The sequence below is a fragment of the Eutrigla gurnardus genome (assembly GCF_963514095.1).
Source record: "Eutrigla gurnardus genome assembly, chromosome: 16".
Lineage (NCBI taxonomy): Eukaryota > Metazoa > Chordata > Actinopteri > Perciformes > Triglidae > Eutrigla > Eutrigla gurnardus.
Window position 1 is genome coordinate 8,127,791 of NC_139927.1, and position 26,633 is coordinate 8,154,423.

Genomic DNA, 26,633 nt, shown 5'->3' on the forward strand with positions numbered 1-26,633 from the left:
CATCCAGCATTATTTTTCATTTTTGTCATGAAGAAAATGGAGAAAAAAATAAAAGAAATAGTTGGCCTTAATGTTGCTCGTTATACATAAAAGCGGGTTCAGGACACGGAAGTCAAGCAGCAACGTGGTTATAAATTGATACAAATCAATAAAATCCTAATATAAATAAAAAAAGCCTAATATCCTGGGAGGACGGATAACTTGAGGAAAAATGAATTAATTATGCCATTAATATCGGCCGAAATGTGTTTTAAACTTTAAAAATATCTTGATCGCTTTATGTGTAACTTGCAAAGCAGCACAATTCTGCAAATATATAAACTTAAAAATCATGTTTTTCAGTGTCTTTATTTTAATTTCGATACAACACCACATGATTATTGTAAATACATTTAACAGGAAATAATAACTAACTGTAGAACTTTCGATTTCTTCACCAATAGAATAGAAAAACAAAAAGTTAATCTAGTAGACACACAATAATATTGTGTTGATTTTCTCGGAAAAATAACAAGCCACCAATCACCACTAAGAAAAAGACTTATTAAAGACCATTATGGGAAAAGTAAAACAAACAAGGCTACGTCATTTCAGATGAACGAAAACGCGTTTTGACACGCTAAAGACTGGTAGTTTATGCGATTTGCATGGAAGAAACTCAAGGACTTTAACACCAACAAATGAAAGTGGCCTAGCTTTAATAATCAAAATGTATAACAGATATTGTTAAAATATTATAGAAACTGATCTTAAGCCAACAGCTCTAATGAAAACGTTATTATACATTAATTTGGTTCACAAATCAAAATAAATGTGTGTTTTGCTTTAAAATTACAGGAAAAACACACCAAAAATAAAAAAATAAAAATCGAATTTAGCAGGAAGTATTTAAAAATGAATAAAGATATTGGTTACCATTAGTAAATCCCTATAACGTGTAATTTAATTTGGTTTGTCGATTTTACTTTAAATTTAATTGGAGAGAGAGAGAGAGAGAGAGAGAGAGAGAGAGAGAGAGAGAGAGAGAGAGAGAGAGAGAGATGATCACTCTCGGTCACTCCGCCTCCTCTCCCTCATGTCTCCTCTCTCAGTTTATGCCTAATTTTCAGGTCGGTAGTTGCTTTAGTTCTCGTCTCGGCAGCAGATGTGATTTCCATGAGGACGAGAGAAGCTCCGCGGATTTAACCGAACCACATGCTTTTGCGTCAATACTCCGCCCGCATCCACACGACCAGTATCCCTTTCTATCAACACGGATGTCCAGCCACAAGAAGCGGATATGTATCAGGGCATAATGACAACCAACCACGGACCCCCGTCCTACGATGCCGGATTTCTGCACAACGCCTCGGCGGGCACCTCTCCGGTTTACGTGCCCACCAGCCGGGTCGTCACGCCCATGATCCCGGCGCTGCCTTACCTCCAGACGCCCGGCGCGTCGCAGCAGGGCAGCCCCGTGTCGAGCCACTCTTCCTGGGCGCAGACGTGCGCCGACGCGGTGCCCTCGTACAACCACTCCCCGGTGTCCCCGCGCTTCGCCTTCTCCACCAGCCCGCCGCTGCCCTCCGGCGTGGCCGCGGCCCGGGACACGGCAGCTTCTTACAGCAGCCCGCTAAACATCTCTGCCAACGGGAGGGAGCACTACAGCGCCCGGAGCCTCAGCGGGTCGTATCACAGCCCCTACCCGGCCTACATGAGCCCGAACGTGGGCGGGACGTGGTCGGCGTCCCCGTTTGATAGCCAGGTCCTCCATGGCCTCCAAACCGGCGCTCACCACGCCACGACACGGCACCCAAACATAGGTGAGCAACGGGGGAATAAAATGCCTTTTTATTTCAGCATTTCAATATTGTGTGCAGCCCGAAGTGTCCACCGGCTGAACTTCTTTTTATCCGTCGAATATCCAACTTAAAACTAACTTCAGCCCGGTCTGTCGTCGAGACAGAAATGTAAATAGTGTCAGCTAATAGGAGAGAATGTCTCTTTATTTCAATTTGTCAACCATTAATAACAACAGGCCTACATAAAAAATAATAAGTGAAGGAGCAGAGGTGAAAGGTTGAAAGGCCTGATTGAAAAATCTATATATTTTTTAGTTTTTTTTTTACAGACAGGATTCTCCTGTAAAAGAAAAAAAAGAATAGACAAATTTTAACATACATGCTGAGCCATAAATAAATAAATACATTTTGTATATATATTTGAGAAGGCAGTAGTAAAAATACTAAATAAACGCAACAGTTTGCACTCGTTTGAAATATGTGAGAATTAAAAATAAATCCATAGACTAATAATAATACTAATATGAATATGAACAACAATAATATAACACAACCATAACAGAAACTCATCTAAAAACGAATTTATGAAAGGTGTTCATGCAGCCTTATTTCTTTTCTGCAGAAGGATATTTTCTAAAAATTCTTCTTGGCGCGTGCATGTTTTGTTTGCATCAATTTGGCTACTTTTGATCAAACAACACGAATAACATGAAGGGATTTTAGAAAGTTACACGTGGGATCAATCATTACGGCGACGTGATCATAAATCCAGCGCAGATAACGAGATTAAAGTCACCCTTTTGTTTCTTGAAGTGACACCTATTTATAATTCAGCAAAGCATTTTCATGGCAGTTAATATGATTTGGTTTAACCTGATTGGATCATTTGATCACGAGGTTATTTGAGAGACTTACACTTTTTAATTATATATAATTATATAACATTAATATTACATATTCCATGTGCCTTGAAATAAGGCAAAATTATTAATGAATTTAGTTTTTAACTCAAATAAAACTAAAGATTCTAAGAAACTTTTACTAATTTTATAATGCTTTACATAATAAATAAAATAACAGGCCAGATTAGATTAGAGTATTAATGACAATCGTTGGAAGTTGGGGATCATTTAATAACCATATTGTTTTTTTTATCAGTCACACAATCCCAAAATCAAACTCATTAACATATAATAAACATGTTTGTTTATTTAGTGAATCAAACGTTTATTATTGAAGTGGTAGAAGCGAATATTTAACGGAACCTGAATTTATGACAGGGTTTATAAGGCTTGTGGTTTATGGTTTGGCCTCGTATGTGTGTGAGGGATCTGATCCAGATCAGCAGCAGGACTCAACTGAAGGCTCAATATTTTTCGTGAGAATACAGTGAATCTTTTTTCAATGTCAGCCAGCTTTATGTCCTCATCTGGACGTGAATTTGACCTCCAGCAGCAGGTTGCAGACTCTGGACACACACATTGATTTTGCTTATTTGTCAATGTTTTTTTCCTTCATCGATGACCGCATCGTGCACCGTGTGTTCTCCACATTAATAGTCTTTCTTCCACTATCTACATTTCACCCTAATCTGATAGGCCTCATCATTACTGGACGTTTAATCACTTATTATTATTAGTTTTATCATATTAACAGTCCATTAACAGCCGATTGCTTCCTCTTATTCTGTCTGACTGCTTCGTGTGATGATCATTTAAACGGCCCATCTGTCTACAAACTCTTTTAGCCGTTTGATGAGGACAGAAAGAGATCAGCTGTGTGACAGTGGAACAGATAAAAGCATTGATCCCAGCTGACCTCTTCACCTGATATGATCACACGCTCGTTTACCGGCCGCTCTTCTTTAGAGGTTTCAGGCTTCATCTCCTGGTTTTACAATCGCATGCAATTTAATCAAATCTCAGTGTTTGATGAGGTGGCAGTGAAAGTCTTTATCGTTCTGTTGGTGAACAGGAGAGAAGGGGAACTCCCTCGGCCTTGATGTGACTTACTTTTCCTCCTCAGTCAAAGAATGAAGAAACGAATCAAAGTGATTCTTTTCATTTCTTTAAAACGTCTGGGAAAATAGTTTTTGGATTATTTAAAATTCACGTAAATTAAGATTTACTTCATGCCTTATTATTATGACTTAGAGTCTATGAATGTTTTTTAAACATCTTTGTCAAAACAACTGAGAAGAAGTTATGGATCATATGTTTATCACATTCTGCCTTGATATCATCATTTATCTTAGATTGACGAACAAGGAGCTCTCGTCTCTGAAAATGACTGTTTAATATTCTCTCCCTTTGCTCTGCATCATGTTGGCAACACTTTGAGTTTTGCACTTAGCATTTGGTAGGAAAAAAGAAACAATAATATTAAAATTTTAAAGGCAGTGAGCCTTTTTTTTTTTAATTATTTTACAAGAAACATGACCAGACTGAAAAAATTCCCCATTACAAGTAAAATTCCTCTTCAGGAAATGCTATTTAAAAATAAAGTATGTTTTATACAAAAATGCACTGAATGTATAAATGAGCCACTGAGAAAGGCCCCTTGATTATTATTCTATTAATTATTATTTATTCTGTGACTATATTCCCTCAATAGATGTCACCACAAATGAAAAACACAATTTAAAACCAGGACAGTTCACCTTCACGTACATCAGTTGTCTTCGAGTGTCAGTGGTCCCCGGACAAAGACACACACCGACGTTAACACAGTGCATCTCCATTTTGACACGGACACTGCTTCTTTTGTGTGTCGTCTTGTGTTGCTGCCTTGTGTTGGCTGCAAGTGGCTCAAGGTTAGCTTGCCCTGCTGTCTCTTGTTTTGCTCGCAGCCTTGGAGGAGGCCTGCATGTGGATCAGTTGAGCTCTGCAGCGAAGGAGGAGCAGGTGGAGGCCGGATTCATATGATCTGGTCTAAACGTGGCTTTTAATATGTTTTGCATATGATTTATTGTCACTCTAACTGAGAGAGAGAGGGAGAAAGAGACGTGCTAGACACAAGTCTCTTTTTGAATATGATGGAGCTCTATTCCGTCTCTATTTCCAGCCGACTCTTTATCTCACGGGGAGCTGGGAGATAAGGAGGCTGCTGTTGTGTGGGCCTGGAAGGCTGCAGGATGCACCTCCTGCTGGTACAGAGACGGCTCTGCATCTGATAAGGAGTGTGACAGGGCAGGGCAGGGTTTATGAAGGAGGCCGGAAAGATGTTTTTAGTTTTATTTCTAAGAATCCCAGTGTCTTGCTCTATTTGCACTGGACATGTGCACTCAAGTAAAACAAATTTGCCATATAATTATAATGTTGTTTTGCTGTGTCATATAGCTGTTGGATAACAGTATCAGTTAAAACAAATATTATGATCATATAGCTTGCATGCAAAGTCTTTTTTTCCAATATTATTTCTTATTATTAGCAAGTATACATTCTCAGAAAAGGGACGCAATCATATAAAGTGAAAGTACCACAGATTGTACTTAGATGTAGGCAAGTAAATAAACGTTAACACTTTTAAATGTTGCCTCTGTATTCCCTGATTCATTGTTACCACTGTGACAAATTAAAAACAACTATGTGACAATCTAAAATTCGTATAGAGCAGTCTTAACATATTATTTATCAGCGTTTACCAATTTATAACCAAAACACCAACAAAACACAAACAAACACTATCATCCAAATGTCAACTTTTCAATGTTAAATCCAGATGAGGATGTTTGATCCAGATCAGGCCGACCATCAGTTAGTTTCTCTCTCTTCCCCCCCCCCCGTCAGACCTGTTTGATGACTTCGCCGAGGGCCGAGAGTGTGTGAACTGCGGGGCGATGTCGACCCCCCTCTGGAGGCGGGACGGCACCGGCCACTACCTGTGCAACGCCTGTGGTCTGTACCACAAGATGAACGGCATCAACAGACCTCTGATCAAACCTCAACGACGGCTGGTGGGTGACACTGGAGGCACTTTTGTACTTTAGTACATCGATGAGGGATTCACCTCAAGATTAATGCATGTCCTTTTTTGTCCTGCAGTCTGCCTCCAGGAGGGTGGGCCTGTCCTGCACCAACTGTCACACCACCACCACCACCCTGTGGCGACGAAACGCCGAGGGAGAGCCGGTCTGCAACGCCTGTGGCCTCTACATGAAACTCCACGGGGTGAGAGAGAGAGAAATTAAAGTGTATCTGATACCGCTGTTTCAGATCAATAAGATTATACTTCAACTTAAACCGATCATTCCAAGTCTTTTTGAAAATGTAAATTAGTGGCAAAGGGAACGCTCATCCTACTTTATTCCTTGTCTCTGTCTTCACAGGTCCCACGGCCCCTGGCTATGAAGAAAGAGGGGATCCAAACCCGCAAACGCAAACCCAAGAACCTCAACAAATCCCAAACTGGTGAGCTTCAACTTATCTATAGATGTTAGATAAGGGGGCGGCCCATTAACACCAGCATACTGACCTCAGCTCTGTGCTCCACAGGGACCCCCTGCAGTGAAGGGACTCCGGTCACACCGAGCAGCACTCCCCGGTAGAGGTAAGATCGGGCCTAAAAAATCCAGCCCGACCCGACCCAGGCCCGCGGGATTAAAGCCCGACCCGGCCCGAACCCGAGCAATTAACTTGATTTGCAGGCCCGAGCCCGAACCAAACCCGAAATTTCATATTTTATTTGTGAGGACTCAGAGTACGTCCTTAAGAATCTAGCGCGGCACTTTAAGAGAGAGAGATAGAGAGAGAGAGAGAGAGAGAGAGAGAGAGAGAGAGAGAGAGAGAGAGAGAGAGAGAGAGAGAGAGAGAGAGAGAGCGCAGAGAGAGAGACGGGGAGAGGGAGAGAGAGAGAGCGCAGAGAGAGAGAGACGGGGAGAGGGAGAGAGAGAGAGCGCGCAGAGAGAGAGAGCGCGCAGAGAGACAAAGAAGAGCAATAGGTGCGTTTCCATCAGCTGTTTAGATGCGCATCTAGATGTATCGCATCGGAAAATGATGATGGAAACGCCGTGATTCGCATTAAAATCCCCTGATTCGGACAAAATGAAATACGCTCGCTATGGCCGGGTTTTGGTTGATTCGAATGGGATGGAAACAGCTGTATGCGAATCAAGTGTGACGTACGCACTTTCACCCCGACTGCTTCCGGTGTTTGACATTTAAATAGAGACCTCAACCACGCCGAACTGTCGGGACTCTCACCGTCAGAGCTTGCTGAAAAGCCCTCGGACATCGGTCAAACACCGGCCCGCCCAGCCCCACGCGAGTCCACACAGGCGGACTCTCCGTCGAACGCGAAACGCCAAGACGCGCAGCACGCAAACCAGCCGGGAGACAGACAGCTGAACACGGCCGAACTCGGGCCACTTGTGCCCACAAGGCTGTGTGAAAAGCCCATGCACCTCACCCAAGCACCGGCCGGTCCAGCCGGTGTCACCGGCAGGAAGACGACGGAATGTTTACAGGCTGGTTGCCATGCCAACCCGCGGAAAATCTCGCGTGACTTAGAAAACTCGCGCGAATTTGTAGTTTTCACCAAAGTCCGTTCTTTTGATGGAAACACACATGATTCGAATTTCTTTTAATGCGCATTTCCCAGTAATTCGAATCACTTTGGATGGAAACATGGCTAGTGACGGGGTGGATGTCTGTGCTGCGGCTCCTGTCCCGTTTAGTTAAATAGCAATTACAGCGCCCTCTCTGTTTTTTTTCCCCTAATTATTTATTTTATAACAAGTATTCCTCAGTTTAGTATCTTATTCTCCACACATCGTTTATACATTTCTATAAACATATATTAAAAAAAAAAAAATAAAAAAAAATAATAATAATAATAATAAAAAAAGTCAGCGAGAGAGAAGCCCGGCCCGACCCGACCCGAACGTAATGATTGACATTTTATACCCGACCCGACCCGAAATTCGGGTCGGGTCGGGCTCGGGCTCGGGCTCGGGCTTAAGATCTTACCTCTACTCCCCGGGCCTCCGCCGCCACTGAGGAGCCTCGCCAGATAAAGACGGAGCCGGACACTCACAGCTTGTACTCACACCACAGCGCACACGCACAGGTTGGATACACTTTTTTTAATTGGGTTTTGCAGAACATTTATTACGAGTAAAGTGGTCATTTTTCCTTATAGAAAAAACAAACAGGCAACAGAAAACAAGAGAAGTATTGCTGCGTACCCGAACAGCTCACAGAACTAGAACAGCCATTAAAAATAAATAAAAAATAAATAAATAATTAAAAAAAACTAGGACTGGGACAGAAATAGACATAAAAAAAAAAAAAAAAAGAGAGAAACAGGCAAGTCAACAATATGAAATCTTATTTTGCACTGGATATTTCTCCCACATGCCAAATGGTATGACAAGGAATTAAAAAGTTCTATAACAGACAGCCATAATGAAACAGATTACACCACAAATGCCTGTACTGGCCCTCTCATCATATTTTTCTCCATCCCTCTAGATTTCAGCCCTGCCAGCCTACATGTCAGCTCAAGGTGGGCCCATTCCCCTCAAGATGTCCCCTGGGGGCCACGGCGGATCTTCCGGTTCCAAAGCTGAGCCGTGGAACAACCTCATCCTGGCCTAGAAGACCTGCAGCAAAGCATTTGTCCCGAGAGATGAGCGTCTCCACAGAGCAGACTCTGACGTTCCTGCAGCCTTCACGCCGTTACAGTGCCTTCAAGACAACGCTCTGGGACAAACATGTGGACGCCACGAGAGAAACGGGGATTCTTGAACAGAACCGTGCAGATACTGCGCGTGCAGCGATCGATGGACTGAGTTTGTTGAAGAGCAGCACTGTGATTAGATTACCCTCCATGTGAAAAACTGCAACAAGTGAAGAAACTTTTTTTGTGTGTGTGTCACTCCGCTCCAGTGCAGAGGCCTTAAGTGATACGGTAAATATAAACCAGTAACAAATAACAGCCAGCCTTTATCTCCCCGCGTTATTATCATTATTTAATTATATTTGTTTTACTACTGTTTTACTACGGACAACGACGGACACACAAATCATGCCAAGAACCACAGCAGCACGCCTTAATGTCAAACGTAGCAGCATGGAGGAGATGCAGGAAGTGTACTTCTTGTACAACTATAGATCTTCACACTTTTCATCACAGTGCAATATGAAATCTACATTTCAAAAACTCAAAAGCAATGTCTTTTTTTTACAAAATAAACAATACGCCTGTCACTTAAGTATCCACGGACCTCAGTGTGGTCAGTTTTGTGGTCTAAAAACATGATGAAATCTGTGGATTCATCCAGAGTATGTGATGAAGCACGTTGCTATTCAGTGTTTTCATTCATTTAGCACCACACGTCAATAATCTATCCAATCATCTTCCTATCAAACGATAGCAAATAAAACTATCTGCAAGGCAAAATACCAGGGGGGGCAAATGGAAAAGAAATAGGATGTGATTAGTGAGTCGGGCCACTGATTACAGACACTTACATGTGATGCTAATGATTGTAATGCACGTGTGTAATTTCCTAGTGCATCTAATAATACATAGAAAAGCTTATCAAGACAATTTCTCATGAACTTACTGTAACTACGAGAGAATCAACAAGACATCCATCACTCCTCAACACCAGAGATATGACCCATGACCCCAAACCCCTCCACCCCCACACACTTTGTGCAATAGGAACAGCTCCCTGGTGGCCTTTCTTAATCTGTGTGTCGTTGCCGTTGGACTGCCGTTGGATTTAAAATGTAAAAACAAAAAAAACAAATAGATGCCAGTTTTGACACCTACATGATGAACTACCTATGCAGCCTAAAGAACCATCACGTGAAGAATGTGGACGGATGTGACGGCACACAGCTCCCTCTGCTGACACAAGTGCAGATGTGCATAAAAAAAAGCGTTAATCCTGCTTGTATTTATTATTAAAGACACAGCCCCAAACCACACAGTCATCTAATCATCATCTATGAGCTGAAGGTTGTTTGATCGACTGTAAAGATGATTGTTACCCATACTCAATGCTTTAATTTGTTTGTGACAAACATGGGAGGGGGCAACATGTGTAAATGTGTCAAATCGCCACATGTAATTACCAAAAATAAATATATGAGCATACATGTAAAAAACTCCACTCCAGTATAATTGTAATACACCATTTGTGATATATTGTAAGTTCCTCGGTGTGCACTAACACTACCCGATGCCCTTCCTCTGTGTCCAAATGTAGCTCTAATGAGGAGACTAATAAAGCAAAGCATTTTTACACAATGCAAATGGTTTGTATGTAAACGATCGGTGTCATTCATTCCACTTCAAGTGCATGTGTGACGTGTATCACCTCACCATTCGATGACGATTCAGAGGATCACGATTCAATTATTAAACGATTCTCGATGCAGGAAATTGAGACACATAATTTAATCATTTCACCTAGTCAAAAGTGATTACTGATGCATTTAAATAGGAATAAACAGAGGATTGTGTTTGAAAACAAAATATTCCAACTTTATGGGCAACAGTGTATATATATTTATTTAAATAAACATTTTAAAATCGATTCTAGACTTTCCTGCATCGATGCACAAAGCAGCACGATGCATCAAAGAATCTATTATTTCCCCCATGACATTCATAAAGTAACTTCCTCCTCATTCTGGCAGTTTCAGTCATCAGACTACTTCCGAAAACTTGATCCTCCCAATTTGTAAATATTCTTTTGAGAACCTCACAGCGTCTTTGATAAAAAGCTGGACGGTACACTGATTGAAGTCTTCGGTCAGCTTCTCCCTGATGAGCTCGGCGTATTTCTCCTGCATCATCTCCGTCCAACACCGTTGAAACGTGAGTCTCACTTGATCCCTGTTGACCTCGGACACTTGCGAGCCGAAACTGTAAGTGACCGCAAACGCACGTCCTCTTTCTAAATATTCCTCATAGCTTCCACTTCCTTCAAGCAGAACACCTGCATCGTCAATCACACCCGTCGCCTCCCGTGTGCACATTTTTTTCTCCTCTTCTGGTTTGCTTTCAAAAATGCCGTGCATGTTTCTGAAGTAGCTCTTCCAGTCCTGCCCCTGCGAGAGGTTTATCGAGGTGAAACTCACAGATCTCAGGAGGTGTTTCACAGAAGAAAAAAGAATTTCACATAAAGGATTAAGATCAGTCTTTTCAGCTGCTTTAAGGTAGCACTCATGGTCTTCACTCTGATCAATACAGGCCACTTGGCTGTAGTTAATATCCCTGAACAGGGTTTCTTTTGTTCCTTTGAAGCCCCAGCATTTCATATAACCGATGTGAGTCTTCACTCCATACACGCTCCACCACTCCTGAGCTTTCTGGCACAGCTTCAGCATGCACGGAGCTGTGTTTCTAGCCAAACACGGGCTGTTCATGGTGAAAACGTACACCTTCCAGTCCTCCGAGGCGGACCCCGACTCCAGAATCTCCTCAGTTTGTTTAATAATGACGTCCTCACTGTGTTCGCCCTTATTGTAGTTGGGATAATAAGGTCCATACATGACGACCTCGTCTCGTTTCTCAATAACGGCCCACGAATGCTGCTTATCTCCTGCGCCGCATTCCTCAGTGATGTCACGGTGAAACTCCAAAAACCTCTCGTTGACTGAGTCTTTGAGTGAAATGTCTCCGGTGACGTGTCTGAGCGTGAGATGCTCCAACACTTTCTGCACAGAGTGTTGTGTGTCAGCCCAGGATGACATCTGCTCGAAGAAGCACTCTGTGTCAGTCAGGTATTTTGATCCTCTGTGAAACCAGCTCGTCCTGTAACAAAGAGATACCTCATTGTGGGCAAATGACACGAACTAGCTAAGAAATAGATCGGGAACTTGACCTTTAGACAAGGCCATGCTAGCTGTTTCCCCCATGTTGCCAGATGTTATGCTAAACTAAGCTAACGGGAAATGAGAGGAGTATTTTCATCCAATGCTCTGCAAGAAAGCAGTAAATGCAAATTGTTTATGTTAAATGCGTGTGGGATGTATCTAACAGTGAGTTTGCAGATCATAACCAACTAAATACACCTCACCCCTCCCTTTCCAAGCGTGTCAGCTTTCAGGTATAATGTAAAAATGGGAACTGTCCCTTGTGGGCTACCATACAAACTTGACAGGGCAACATGTAAATATGATTTTTCATTTCTGCCAATAAATCTGCCTAAACCTGACACACTGCTCTATTCTATGTATATATTTGTAGGGATGTAATAGATATATTCTGTGTATATACATTATGAAATACACGAAACATAATGATATACATCATGTAAAACATATAATATGACATATAATACTATAAGTCTGACACAGGATTAATACCAAGAGGAAGTGAAAATGTGACACCTGAAATATATGTCCTTAAACAACCAAAGCTCACAAATAAACCTGACACTTTCCTGTTTCCTGCATCACCTCACATAAACGTTTCACCCCCACATGGACTCAACATATACTGTACTTACTTCAGTCCGCTGTGCTCTCTCAGAGTTTTCAGACTGGTCGAACATTTCTTCGGGCACAGCGGAGGCTCCCATTCATATCCATCAAACGAAGGTCGTTTACGTCTCAACCTTGAATGAAAACAGGCTGATTATTGTGGAGAATCAGAGAATAGTGGGTGTCGAGTAGCTGTTAAAATGAACCAACTACTGATTGTGGGACATCTGAGGACAACATCAGGTTTCTTTGAAAGAATACATGAATTAAAGAGCCTATTCATTGCCTTCAGCCATTGTTTTTATCTTGAGTTTACTCACGTGAGAAGTTCCATCCAGACTCCTGGTTTCTCAGAATGCAATTAAATCAAAAACATCCTCTTTTCTCTTGTAGGTTCAGTCATACAAACATCACAAGAGAAAGCCAAACAGTTGCACTCCCAACATGTTAAGGCCAACTGCTTGAGTGCTTGCGACTTTCGGCACTGAGCTCCTCCTCTCCATAATGCTCAGAGCGATACAGAGTTTAACTTAACGACTCAGCCCTTCCAGTTTGACAAGTTCACGGGAGGTTGAGGAGGAGATGTCAACTTTCCCTGACAAGGGTGGAAGACAAATGACAACGTATGAGATACTTCTGGTTCATTTTATGGGTCAGGTATTTCACGCAAGCTGCGAATCATGGGCGTCACTTTCACTCTGAAAGTGATGGGGTCTACTTTTTGTTAGCAACACCTTTAGACACAGGATTTACAAAGTCGTGCTGCAGCCTAATCATAACCTTCAAGACATTATCAACACCTGGCCAAGCTGGAGACGGGGTTGACCTGTATCCGAGCTGCGATGCCAGTCGCTAAAGATGCAGCTGGACATGTTAAAGGCCAATTACACCTACGGAACCTGCCTGTCATGAGGAACATGGTACCCGAGGACCTTGGTCTCTTGTGCGTTTGGTGCTCGTTGTTCATCTCCTGAGGCGGAGGGAAGCTGAAGACCTGGTTTCACTCTTCAATGTCTCTTCAATGAGAGAATGCAGAAGAAACTATGTCAAGAATGTGTTAAAGTTTCCAATCGTTGACGTTTTTGGGTCATTTCAGAAGGGGAATTCTTTTTAACCTGCTGCTGCACAGAGTGCTGTTCATCCTGGCCCGCTGCTGCATACTTTTACAAAGTGGTGGGGACATGTCCCCAGTGTCCCCAGTGTCCCCAGCGTAAATGACACCTATATGCTGCAACTGCAAAAATCTATTAAAATATAATGGCACAATTATGGCTTGTTCACATGACTGAAAAATGATCTCAAACGTGTTTATTATTGGAAAGCTGACATTGTGAGAGGAGATATGCAGTTTTTGTTGCCTCATATTGCAGTTAATTTGTGTTACTGTGTTATCATTTTGATAAACACACTTCATTCTTTTGTGTTCAAAAGGGTTTGGTGTGTTTAAACCCAGACTATCACTATGATGAATGAAGTATGACTGCAATAATCAAACTGGAGTAAGAATACTGTTTGTCCAATGTTATCCGTGGGATTCAAAAAATAAAAAGGCAGACATTAAAAGTTATGTAGAGCGATACAAGATGACGTCCGGTGATATATTAAACCATTTTGAACTCATCAAAACAACAAATGTGGAGGTTTGTTGGCTCCTTATCATTAGTGTATATTTGTGCAATTCTTCAGCAGCAACACAGCAAACTGTGATCAGTCTCCTTCGTGCTTTTCTCATGGTGTCTGAGAAATGTTGTCAGCTGATGGAAGTCAACATGTAAAAAAAAAGTGTTTGTGTAAAATCAAAAGGCATGCGAGCAGATATGAGGAGACTGTTAATACAGACAGAGCCATGCAGAGGAACACGTTTGACAGGATCTGGGTGTTATATTGTGTTTCATTTCCGACAGAGAAGCTTCTCTGTGCTTTCAGGTCATGGTTTGTTTGAGAACTGAATTGTCACAATAAAACTTACGTTTTTTAAATAAAATACCTCAACTATCTACAGTATAAGCGTCTCTTTGTTTCTTCAAATCAGTACCTCTGCCAGTGACATGCCATGATACTGGCGGGCTATTATTCCAAAATCTGAATATGTCCCATTGTTCTGAAGGCCCATTGCTCCAACAATACAAAAAAACAAAAGGAAGAATGTGACAAATTATTATGTAGAATGCCGTCTCTGGACCTTCCTGTCGTGTTCCTACTATGAGAAAGGCATGACCCATCTTACTCTGCCTCTGATTGGCTTACCCTGATCTTCTTACCCTAACCAATCTCACTCCTCGTGCCAAAACCTAACCGACCCAAGTACGAGCCAGTCTCTTATCTGGTATTGTCAGGTGTCTCAAGCAGGTAGCGGGTCTAGGAATGCTAACACAACATACGCCTGACCCCCATCACAGTCATAGTGAGCATGATAGCATGCTGACATTAGCATTTAGCTCAACACGCTGCTCAGAGAAACAATAACCACAGACATGGGGAAGAGCATCTTTCCTGATCCAGTTTGATCTTTGATGCCATTAAACTTACTTATAGGATTGCTGCAAGCCTTCACACACACCGCTGCCAGACGGCAGCTTTCACTGCAGTGTTTCCCTTTAACGCATTTTAAAATACATTTTACAGGCAATTCATACACCGAGTTGTTACATAATTAATTACAACTTCATAGCCTCCTATTTTCATGTGTTGGATGTATGGTAGATGGTCAAAAAAGTACTCTGGTTTAAAGTTGACCTATTTAAGTATTAGTTGTATTTATGTACACACACACACACACACACACACACACACACACACACACACACACACACACACACACACACACACACACACACACACACACACACACAGCAGGTATAACCCATCAGTCCCACGATTATGTAATTCAATGAACAGGTATAGGTTCCCCCATTCACATGCATAAGGGACCAATCAGAAGCGGCGCTCTGCCGACAGTCGACTGAGGCGGGGCATCACACCAGACGCTCCGGTCGCTCATTGGACACTGCCCGCTAGGCCCATGACTCGCCAGCCAATCAGGCGCGTCAGTCGATGTGACGACGTCTCCAACCGAGAGCCGCTCTCTGTCTGTGGATGTTGCTGCCGCCGCTGCATGTCAGCGACGCATCGCTTCGATGCGGAACATCTCCCCGGGTTTTACACACCAGTTTTGGCAGAGGAGCAGCCGAGCAGCCGAAGCAACATGGACATCCTGAAGTCGCTGGGCCACCCGGAAGAGATCCTCAACCTCTTCAAGTTTAAAATGGGGGGCTGCAGCACCGTCATGCCAAAGTTGGATTATGTAAGTAGACCCTCCTGTTTAACAAAATATATGCGGAGAATAAAACACGTGGTCGTATGAATGTGAAGGTTGCATTCTCTGGAATCATCCGTCTGTTGTTATTGTTGCCGCGTATCACGTCAAGGGTCGCAGGGGAGGCTGATCCCAGATCAGTACTAGGATCAAGTAGCACATAATGTCCCCCCCTTTAACAGCATCAGCATCATTCTGTACCCACACACAGGCCTGTTTACAGATAGGCTGCATTGTAGTGGATTGACCTATATGGTGCCACCGGAGTCAGCTGTTAGCTGGACTAATTAGATCCCTCGCTGTTGTGTTGAATCAAACGCACACAGGTGGATGTGACCATTGACTTGGGATTTGCGTTACGTAATGAGCTTGGAGGATGTGTGTGTGCTGTGCGCATGTTTGACGGATAATCCCAATGTTTTAACACCAATGTGACCGAGAGAGAGAGACAGAACCTGCTCAGACTGCAGTGAGTCTTCATTGGGCCTTTATTATCAGTTTCAATCAATCACATCCATGAGTTTAGAAATTAAGCATAATATTACATATCTTTTTCAGGATAGTGTTCAATACAAGAGCTTCCTATTTCCTGCAGTGCAAATAATTCCTTTGTTCAGAGTACAGACAGGTGCAACTACCACAGTGCAGGGGATATATGCAGAAAGGTAAATTTATTTCTAAAGATGTATTGGCCAGCTGTTTATGGTTTGTCTGATCGTAAATATATGGGCTAAAATTGTAATAGCCTGCTTCCAAACCTCTGACCACCACCAGCAATCCAGTTTGACTCTCAGGCGAAAGTTCAAAGGTGGTGACCCCAAATCATTTTCATTGTGAGAGCACTTTACCTGTTAATATCTGGCCCCCTTTAACACTCTTAATATCACAGAATCTGACAGGTCAGATATGTTACTGTTACAACTATATCCTGTCCTTCCTACTGTCTCCCACCAGGTGTCAACAAAATACACTCCATGAAAATAATTCGCAGCAACTTCCCCACACAGATTGATTCACCTCATTGCCCGGTTCTTCAATTCTGGTTGAACTAATCTGGGCCAACATGCTGTTATCAAGATAAAACAAAAATAATCCTGTTTCTTCTTATCCAGCCATTTGAGGGTTGATTGGTTAGTCAATGTGATCAGCTGATGACTGATGGGCGTTCCTCCATGAGCTATTTAAGTGATCATTGCAAAGATGCAAGAAAAAGATCAACTTGGGAGACTCTCTAAACAGTATTCAGCAATGTATGTTATAACATACACATTTTCACTTAAATGTAAAATTTAAAAACATGTTCTGGCTCCATTGATCTAACTACTTTGCTCATGATACCTTATATAAAATTTGGTTTGGTGATTTTTTTTTCTGGACACACTTTTATTTGTGTATATATGTTATCATGTATAAGTACAGCCAACTTAATTGTGATATTTAGAAGAACAGATCTAGTGATTTTACATGAACCTGCTGCACAAGTCTGCTTGTTGCTATGACAACAACGCACTGTTTTATGTGTTTTATAATCAAAACACTCCACGCACTAATGCAGCTTTATGGCCTGCATTATAATGTAGCCTGTAATCTTGTGTTGAGCAGCCACGTTTCCGGGTTCGCAGCAGAGAGTGAACCGTGCCACTGGTGTTGTTTTGGGTTAGAAGTGGGAGGAGCCACGGTGGTACGATAACAGTAGATCTACAAACGCTGCGGATGGACCCTGCTCGCCTTCACAGCGAGGTTAGGCTGCTTTGAGGTCCGCGGTGCGCGTCCTCCTAAGCGTTGTTCACCTTACTCGACCCCCAGCCCGCTTGTCCTCTAGGCCATATGTTTCAAACTCGCCCACCAGCCCTGGCGTCGACGCGGGCGGACTGCTTCCATAGCTGCGGGCTCGGTCCTGCCGTCAGGTTACTCGTATGGCCGGAGCTTGCTGCAAGTGTCCAGTCTCTCTGTCCGTGTTCAAGCGCTCTCTCTCGGTGGCGCCGCGGGGCTGCGCGTCCGCTCCTCGGTCCCTCCTACCGGGCTGGAGGCTCGGGGAGCGGGGCCTGCAGGAGGCCGCCCGACCCTCCAGCGCCTTCAGACCCGCGGGCTTCTACCGACACACGACCTTCTTCTGTGTCTCCTGCCAGGAGTCCATGAGCGAGAGTCTGCGGACGTGCTATCTCTACCTGAACCAGACCAGCCGCAGCTTCGCAGCGGTGATTCAAGCGCTGGACGGGGAGTTAAGGTGGGTGAAGGCTGGCGTCAGGTGAGGAGGAGGGGTGTGTCTGCCTGCACGTTTACTTTCCTGAAGGGAAGAACCAGGGGCGTTGGCTGGGGTACTTCCCTTTTCTGCACTAGTAGGCCTAAAATAGGTGCAAAACACTCCAAAATATCAAAACTAAACTAGTATGAGCAGTGTAGAGTGGATCAATTCCTCCATAAAACAGCCAGCAACATAATGATAGTATGTCCTGTGGAGTTGCAATAATGAATGACAGCAAAGCTCCAGGATAGTTTATCAATAGCTAATAGAAATAGCCTCAATAAACCATAATGCACTGCAGCCCCAAGCCTTTATAGGGGCCTATTAGGCCTAATACCAGAGAACAATATTAATTTATTTCTGTCAACTACCAAGGAAAAAACATATCTGTGATTGAAGCCGCATTTAGATGCTGTATGACCAAGAACACATTATACAGTAAAACATGTCACTTAGGGCTGCAAATGACCCATTATCAATTAATCTATAGATATGTTTACATCATAGACTACATAGCATGTCCCAAGAATATCGGCTATTATCAGCTATTCAGAAGGAGATTTAATGTGAGTAAAATTAACATATATATATATATATATATATATATATATATATATATATCCCTGATCAACGGGAATCTTCTACATATAGACCAACCTGGTCTTTGATGACCTGCTCCACATGCCTGCTATTGTGTTTATGTCTTTTGAATCCATTATATTGACGTTTAAATTAAAGCCGTCTCCCGTCTTTGTGATCCAGACATGCAGTTTGTATTTTCTACCTGGTGCTTCGAGCGTTGGACACAGTGGAGGACGACATGACCATCCCTCTGGACAAGAAGGTTCCCATGCTGAATGATTTCCACACCTACCTGTACCAGGATGACTGGTGCTTCACTGAGAGCCAGGAGAAAGACCGACAGGTTCTGGCGGATTTCCCTTCGGTCAGTAGCACTCCATGGTGGTACAACCGCACTTTGGGCTTCTCTTGGCTTAATTTAAAATTACATTATTTACAGATAAAATGGCAGCATTCTGAATATTTTTCTAGTCTAAAGTGAAACCTTTGCAATCAGATCAAAGGCCGTTATTAATCAGTAACTATTATCTTTATGTGATCTTGCAACCCAGATATCACTGGAATTCAGGAACCTTGCTCAGGAATACAGAGACGTCATCACGGACATCTGCCACCGAATGGGAGTTGGGATGGCAGAATTCCTGGAAAAGAAAGTGGGATCCATGAAGGAGTGGGACCTGGTAAGTTCCAATCTTGTTTTTACAATTATGTTACAACAATGTTAGATGTAGTAAAGGAGTATCACAGTATGTGAGTTAATACCACAAACCCTGCGCTGGTCAGAACAGAGCAGAGATCCTATAAGGTGTTTTGGGGATTTTCTCAAGCTGATGCCATGTTGTCTCCTTTTACCCTCTGGGTGCAGTATTGCCATTACGTGGCGGGACTGGTCGGTATTGGTCTGTCTCAGCTGTTCGCCGCGTCCCAGCTGGAGGACCCCGAGGTGGGCCGTGACACCGAGCTGGCCAACTCCATGGGCCTGTTCCTCCAGAAGACCAACATCATCCGAGACTATCTGGAGGACACGCAAGAGGGACGTGCCTTCTGGCCGCAGGAGGTAAGAATGTGTTCCTTTGTCCCCTTACGAGTGGGTTAGTTTTATCTGTGTGTCCGACCTGAGCCCCACAGTTTCCTTTTGACTGTGCATTGTGAAATCTATGTTAACAGAACCTTTTTATTCATTATGTCCACACTGAAAATTGAGCTAACTCAGACATATTTGCTCATGTTTCATCAGCAGATTCTATAGATTTTTCACACCCTTTTTAAGTTGCTATTCTGTCGCCATAAAAAAATCAACATGGAGATTTGGGTCAGATGTCAGTCTTACATCTCTTAAGAAAAAGTGGAAGAAGAGAGGGAATAAAAGAATACAATCACTCCCTTCGACATGTATCGATCATGTTTTTTGTGTGAATCTCTTGCGTTCCACGCAGGCTTGGAGTCAGTTTGCAGGGCGTCTGGAGGACTTGGCTCAGCCCGACAAGCTGGAGTCGGCTCTGTCCTGTCTCAACCTGCTGGTCACCGACGCTCTGCGTCACGTCCCGGATGTCATCGCCTACCTGTCCCGCCTGCGCAACCAGAGCGTCTTCAATTTCTGTGCCATTCCACAGGTACTCGCTGGTTCATCCCTCACTGCCTTCCCACAGTGTATTAGTCTAATGTGCATGACATTAGCGTGCTGTTAGCATTTTATCTTCCAATAGTTCTGTCTTCAGATACGTCAGTTAAATGTCCAGATAGGGCTGAAAGATGCAAGAGATTTTTCTTTATTTGCATTTTATAAAAACTATCTAATTACAGAGCAAAAAATACAAGATAAAATAAAAAACTAAATTACATAATGCATAAATATGAATTCATAGGAAAGAAACAATCACCAGCAGGTGGCATAGATACATACATGCAGTGTCTTCGTTGTCACATCTAAATGAAGGATCCCATTTTTAAAAATTTTCTTCAAAAGATATGAACTTGATTTCTGATTCTCGTGGTTATTTTTTCATTACATATTGTTGTTCCTTCCATTAGGAGTTAAATAAGGCACCACCTTTTAACCAGTTTCTTATAATGTGTTGAATTGTTGCTCCCCTTATTATGAGTTATAAGTCAGAATCTTTCATCTTGATTTTTATTTAGAGAAATACCAAAACTATTTGATAGTTGTCTATCAGGATACAACGTCAAAATGAGGAATTTCATTCATTGCTTCCAGTTGACTACATGTTACTCCTCTTCTGACCAGGTGATGGCGATAGCTACTCTGTCGACGTGCTACAACAACCCCATGGTGTTCCAGGGAGTGGTGAAGATCAGAAAGGGACAGGCTGTCACACTCATGATGGAAGCCACCAGCATGAGAGCCGTGCAGACCATCATCGCCCAGTACAGCCAGGAGGTGGGTGTGGTTTTTCCTGTTTGCTCCCTCCACCACATCGGTGCACTTTAACACACTTAACTTTCTCCCTCCTCTCTCTCTGCAGATTTTACAGAAGGTGTCCCACACGGATCCGTCACGGGACAAGACCCTGCACATCCTGGCTCTTATCCGAGAGAAGTCCGCCACGTCACAGTCCAGCCTCCCCTCCAGGACCCACCACCTGTCGCCCATGTACCTGTCTGCTGCCATGCTGCTCGCCGCACTCAGCTGGCAGTACCTCAGCACCACCGCGGCACAGGCACAGGGCACCGGCGACATGCAGGGACAGTGAACCCGTTTGCCCTCACTTTTCCAGGGCACACAGACTCAGGAAGCCCCTTTACTCACTGTGGAGGTCCGGTTCTCCTCTGACAGGAGGGATCTGAAGCACTTCTTCCCAATTTTCCCTCTTCATTTTGGCCGTTACAAGACTTTGGACATATTTAGTAGGGCTGCACAATATGAGGAAAATATACAATATATGGAAAATCATAAAAACAATATCGCTCACTGTTAATAAACAGACAATAAAGTGTACTCAGTTCTGCCCTCTGCTGCTTTCAGTGCTCTGCTAAAATACAACAAATTGCTTGTTGAATTAAAAAAATTGAAGGGAATTGAACATTGAGGCACAAATAAAAAAAGACTAAAAGTTACAATTCACTTACATAATGTCTTTCAACTCAAGTTGATATTGTGATGATGATTTTAAGGTAACAAACATGTTGTGCAGCCCTAATATAAAGACTACTGAGGAGTTCTCAGCAGGCTGCTGTTTTTAGGTTGTTTGATAGTGATTTATAGTAGCTCATCCTGCATCTGGATAAATTATTGACACACAGTCTTGTGTGGTTATATTCACCAGCACAAACGGCACAGTGAAATAATTCAGGGCGTTTTGTTGTTAAACGTGTATGTGGATTGTGTTTTTTCTTTTCCTTTCTTTTGACCCTTTAAAGGGAAATTCTTGGCATATTTGACCTTTTTCAAGAAAAAAAAACGAGTTAAATTTTTCACTATGAAGTGGTAAAATGACACGGCCCTTTTTAAGGATTTCGGGGTGAACACGGTCAACAAACCCCGTTCATTTTTGGGGATTTTTTTTTGTTAAATTTGAGTTTTTTTTTCAAATGTCCTTTAATATTCCACTTGGTGTCCACAGGAGAACATTTGAACATAATAATGAAAGAACAGTGCACTTTACGATTAATGTGCTGCGTGTTAGCGTAGAAGAGCTTTATTCCAACACTATCATGTCTGTGTTCTGTCCTTTGCAGTAGAAAAGAGCAATGCTACTCCAAAGTAGTCGTTTTTTTTACACGGACTGTTTGAATGAACAAATGTGATTTCCGGTACATTTACTGTCTGAAAAGACTGCTAGCGAAAGTGTCCTTAACACAGCTTTGGTGAGTAGAAAGGATAGCAACGGAGTAACCTTGTACAGAACCAAAGGAAAGCTACTAACATTGCTATGTAATGTGTCACATTGATTTGTTGTATTTTAACAAATAAAGAAGTGAACAGATGTATTCAGTCTGAATGGTGGTCACATATTGTGCTGCGCTTTGTTATATTTCTAGGACTGTACATGCAATTCATGTCAATTATTTCCATGAAGTTAGATAAGTTGCGTATGCTATATGTGTCATTGGCAGGACATCATTTTAAGGGACTTTTCAACCTTTGCACAGATGTTATTGTTGAGTCACATGAGACGTTTGTCACATGACGATGCATTCGCTACACATGTGATTCCATAATTCCTTGTAAAGAGGACAGTAAGACCTGAGAGGACAGGTGTTTCCTTCAGTCGGAGAAAGAAAGTGGCCTGAGGAACGACTGTCGAAAAAAACTGCAACAAGGTAAAAGTTAAGACTTATTTAGAAGATTTTCTTTTTCTTTTTTGGGGGTTATTATGACATATGACAATTTATATCTTTAACATTACCAAATGTTTATAACATCTTTATATTTGAGCGTGTTAATAAGAGTTTAATGGTGCATGTGGGTTATTGTACCCACAAATTAAATTCAGCTGTTATTTTTTTCTGATAGATTTATTGATTCAAGTTATAAGTTAATTCATTCTGTGACTCAAAAGTCAAAGTTGGAAGATGTAGCACGTTAAGTATGTATCACTTAATTACCTCCCATTACTCACAGACTGTTTGAAAAGCAATGAATATAATTTGATCCCTCAACGGATGCAGGTATCTGCTAACAACTTATCAAGTATTTTAGAGCTCAACATGAACTTTTAAGACACAACAAGGAGTGCATTTCCCCAAAAACCTGCCTTCCTTGCATAGTCGTTTGTGACACCACAAAAAAGTATGTCTTGTACTGTATTCAAATTCTATCACTCAAAATGCTTCGATCTAAAACAATAAGCTGCTCCGGCCTGCCCTTAACTATACTGTCATTGCCTTGTGATCCGCATGCTGTAATAATTAAACCGCTGTCATGTGTCATCTAACAGAAACCTCTGAGTAGGGAGTCGACGTACTGCAGCCCAGGTCATAAGGTTGATGTCTCACTGTCAGCTGTTTTGCAGGATGCATCCGCTGGCTCTCTTCTGTGTACTTGTGACGGTCTCTGTCACCCGGGCTCGGCCTCAACTCCCTCACGCCCCCTCAGAGATGGTCGACCTCATCAAGAAGGCGAACACCACCTGGAAGGTGAGTACATTCAGGGTATATCTGCCATCATTTTTGAGCTCAACAAACAGGGAAACTTTTTTATATCTTAACTCCACTACTTTTGCTCCAGGCCGGGCAGAACTTCCATAACGTTGATATCAGCTATGTGAAGGGACTCTGTGGGACAATACTGAATGGACCCAAACTGCCAGAGGTGTAAGTTTAATCATGCATGAGTGTGTGTGTGTGTGTGTGTTCATCTTGTCTGTGGTGCTCAGTGACTGTCCTCCATTGTTCAAGGGTTCACAGTACTGAAGGAATTAAGCTTCCAGACAGCTTCGACGCTCGCCAGCAGTGGCCCAACTGTCCCACAATCCAACAGATCAGAGACCAGGGGTCATGTGGGTCCTGCTGGGTAAGAACCACTGGGGAAACAATGAATTGCATTTTTCAACCCATATCATATTCAGTTTTCCTCCCTTTTAAAAAAAAAATGTACCACAGGCCTTTGGGGCAGCTGAGGCTATATCCGACAGGTTATGTATTCACAGCAGTGGTCAGGTCTCTTTGGAGATCTCTGCTGAAGATCTACTGAGCTGCTGTGACGAATGTGGCATGGGGTGAGTATTGGAGTAGCAAAATGAGTGTATTCCCAGTGTTTTAAGAGGATGTCGAGCAACAACGCTGGTGCTGTTTCCCTTTTTCTCTGCGGCTGCAGCTGTTTCGGTGGTTACCCCTTTGCTGCTTGGGAGTTCTGGGCAAAGAAAGGCCTCGTGACGGGAGGCCTGTATGCCTCCAACGTCGGTAAGCTGACCCTTAACTGAGGTTCACACAGTTCATCAGGAAGCATCTGAACTGAGACGACTGTGTGTTCAACAGGCTGCCGACCCTACAGCATCGCTCCCTGTGAGCATCACGTGAATGGGACTCGTCCTCCCTGTCAGGGGGAAGAAGAGACTCCTAAGTGTGTGGAGCAGTGCAGTGATGGATACTCGCCATCCTATCAGAAGGACAAACACTTTGGTATGCTGCCAAAATGATCGTTTGATCGTCTGTCATACATCACCTTGCTTCAATTGTTTCCTGCGTCTCCCTCTTCAGGTAAACGCACATACAGCGTCCCGCCGCAACAGGAGCAAATCATGACCGAGCTGTACAAGAACGGGCCCGTGGAGGCGGCTTTCTCTGTATACGCCGATTTTCTGCAGTACAAGACTGGTGAGGCTCGTTTGAGTTTGTTTCCCACAACTGTGAAACCGTATACCGCATGCACACAGCCCTCTCCTCTACTGCAGCATGCACGCACCCAAGCATGGAGGAAAAGTCACTTCAATAATTCACTACATTTGAGGCGGTTTCCCTTCCTCTCAGAGTGAAAATCAACTTAAACCAACCTGCTCTATTTCTGTTTATTTTATACTTGGTTGAAGACACATCATCATCATCATCATCATCATCATCATCATCATCAATGTTTGATTATTTGTCTTCCAAATTGTAATCCTACTGCAGTGGATCCCAACCTTTCGGTCTTTATTTAAGAAAAGGGTGACATTTAAGAAAAACTGTCGTACAAAATATGGAATGTAGGGATTTTTGGAAGGGTGACTGATTTGAGCACATAACCAATATAAAAGCATAGTTTATTAATTATAGGAAACCTATAATAAAGGTGTTATAATGAACAAACGCTCCTCTACTGTAGGTGTGTACCAGCATGTGACAGGGGAGATGCTGGGCGGTCATGCCATCAAGATCCTGGGCTGGGGTCAGGAGAACGGGACGCCCTACTGGCTGGCTGCAAACTCCTGGAACAGTGACTGGGGTGATAAAGGTAAACCGGGGTTCAGGACGTCGTGTTTCTTGGTCACATTTTCTTTCAGTGTCACATATTCTGACAATGTGGCGAGTGATGTGGAGAAGAAGTGTTTTTGTGTTTTCTCATTTCAGGTTTCTTCAAGATCAAGCGTGGAAACGATGAGTGTGGTATTGAGTCAGAGGTGGTAACAGGAATCCCACTCAACTAGATGAAACCAGTCCTGGCTGCAGTCGGCAATTATTAAAATGAAGTGCTGGTTTTGTAAGACTTTAGTATTGGCTAATAATATCACATGTCATGCAATAAACAGGGAATAAAATGTGAAACAAGAACGTTTGTTCTTTCTTTCTTATTGTTTTAATTACATTACTATGTTATTCTTTTTAGAGCTTCACAAAGAAATGTAAAGGTCTGGAATATAATTTAAATACATTTTTTATTTCTCTTCTTGCTTCATGCAACACCTCTAACACCTACATGGTTTGCAATTTCACTAGTTTATTTTTTTTCTCTTAAGCTCCTGCAAATGACAATTTGAATTAGGCTTAGTTTGTATCACAGATGTAATAATAATACAGTACATCCAATCAATATGTGAGGGAAAAAGGGGGAAGAAATGCACATCACATGGACCTCCAATTGTGTTTTCCACTGAACCTCAGAAACCAACAACAGCATTTTGAATCCTCCATGTGCTTTAAGCTCGTTAGTTTGCAATAATTTAATCAAACGCACATTTGTTTATGAATATGCACCATGTGAGCAGTCATCAGCTGAAATGTTACAGGCACTAAAACTATAATTTTTAATGTAATTTTGTTTCATTATGCACAAATGTGCTATTAATCAAATTACTCTGAAATAACTGCCACACATAACCTTGAATCTGCAGGTCTCCTGAGGGTCTGCAAAGAGAGGGTACAATGAAATAATCGCTTAATATTTAGTAATGACATAAGGAGGACAAGAAGAAGAAGTCTTTATCATTGCTCGTTTCGATGAGTGCAATTATTATTATTGTTATTATTACCTTTATGATTACTATTATTATTGTATTATTATTACTATTATTACTACTACTATGATTATTATTTTATTGTCACCATATTTTATTTTACTTATCATTATTCTTATTATTTTTGTTATATAAAATGTGCATTTGCTACTAAATATGGTGTTTTTTTGTCAAGTCAAAGAGCCAATCAGATGAGGCGTCTGCCAGCTGCAGCAGTGTTTCCCATCATGCCCCTGGGTCTTGCAGTCCCCCCTATATCTATGGTCCCCCCTGACTCCTGTGTCCGCCGCCTTGATCTCGTGAGGTTATCGTTGCCCATGTGTGCGTGACGTCAGAGCAAGTCGGGGGTGATAGAGTCGGACGCACCGGCTCCAT

At 42.5% G+C, this 26,633-nt stretch overlaps 3 protein-coding genes across 4 annotated transcripts; all 3 read left to right on the plus strand.

Moving 5' to 3' along the window:
• Window positions 1-1,109: 1,109 nt before the first annotated feature.
• gata4 (GATA binding protein 4) lies at window positions 1,110-9,505 on the plus strand. The gene is made up of 7 exons (XM_084031196.1): window positions 1,110-1,802; window positions 5,570-5,736; window positions 5,825-5,950; window positions 6,109-6,190; window positions 6,275-6,315; window positions 7,752-7,847; window positions 8,252-9,505. Exons 1-7 carry the CDS (start codon window positions 1,280-1,282, stop codon window positions 8,375-8,377), a joined length of 1,161 nt encoding a protein of 386 aa, XP_083887322.1. The 5' UTR covers window positions 1,110-1,279; the 3' UTR covers window positions 8,378-9,505.
• Window positions 9,506-15,369: 5,864 nt separating this feature from the next.
• On the plus strand, window positions 15,370-22,314 carry fdft1 (farnesyl-diphosphate farnesyltransferase 1). Of its 2 annotated transcripts, XM_084030582.1 has the most exons (8): window positions 15,370-15,527; window positions 17,669-17,766; window positions 18,547-18,730; window positions 18,918-19,046; window positions 19,232-19,423; window positions 19,803-19,979; window positions 20,612-20,764; window positions 20,850-22,314. In XM_084030582.1, exons 1-8 carry the CDS (start codon window positions 15,429-15,431, stop codon window positions 21,075-21,077), a joined length of 1,260 nt encoding a protein of 419 aa, XP_083886708.1. In that variant the 5' UTR covers window positions 15,370-15,428; the 3' UTR covers window positions 21,078-22,314. The 2 variants fall into 2 exon arrangements, with proteins under 2 accessions (XP_083886708.1, XP_083886707.1); XM_084030581.1 differs by lacking the exon at window positions 15,370-15,527 and having other exon boundaries at window positions 17,335-17,766.
• Window positions 22,315-22,560: 246 nt separating this feature from the next.
• Window positions 22,561-25,549, plus strand: ctsbb (cathepsin Bb). The gene is made up of 10 exons (XM_084030607.1): window positions 22,561-22,647; window positions 23,340-23,463; window positions 23,555-23,640; window positions 23,725-23,839; window positions 23,929-24,044; window positions 24,143-24,228; window positions 24,304-24,447; window positions 24,526-24,642; window positions 25,130-25,258; window positions 25,375-25,549. Exons 2-10 carry the CDS (start codon window positions 23,341-23,343, stop codon window positions 25,449-25,451), a joined length of 993 nt encoding a protein of 330 aa, XP_083886733.1. The 5' UTR covers window positions 22,561-22,647; window position 23,340; the 3' UTR covers window positions 25,452-25,549.
• The last annotated feature ends 1,084 nt before the right edge of the window (window positions 25,550-26,633 follow it).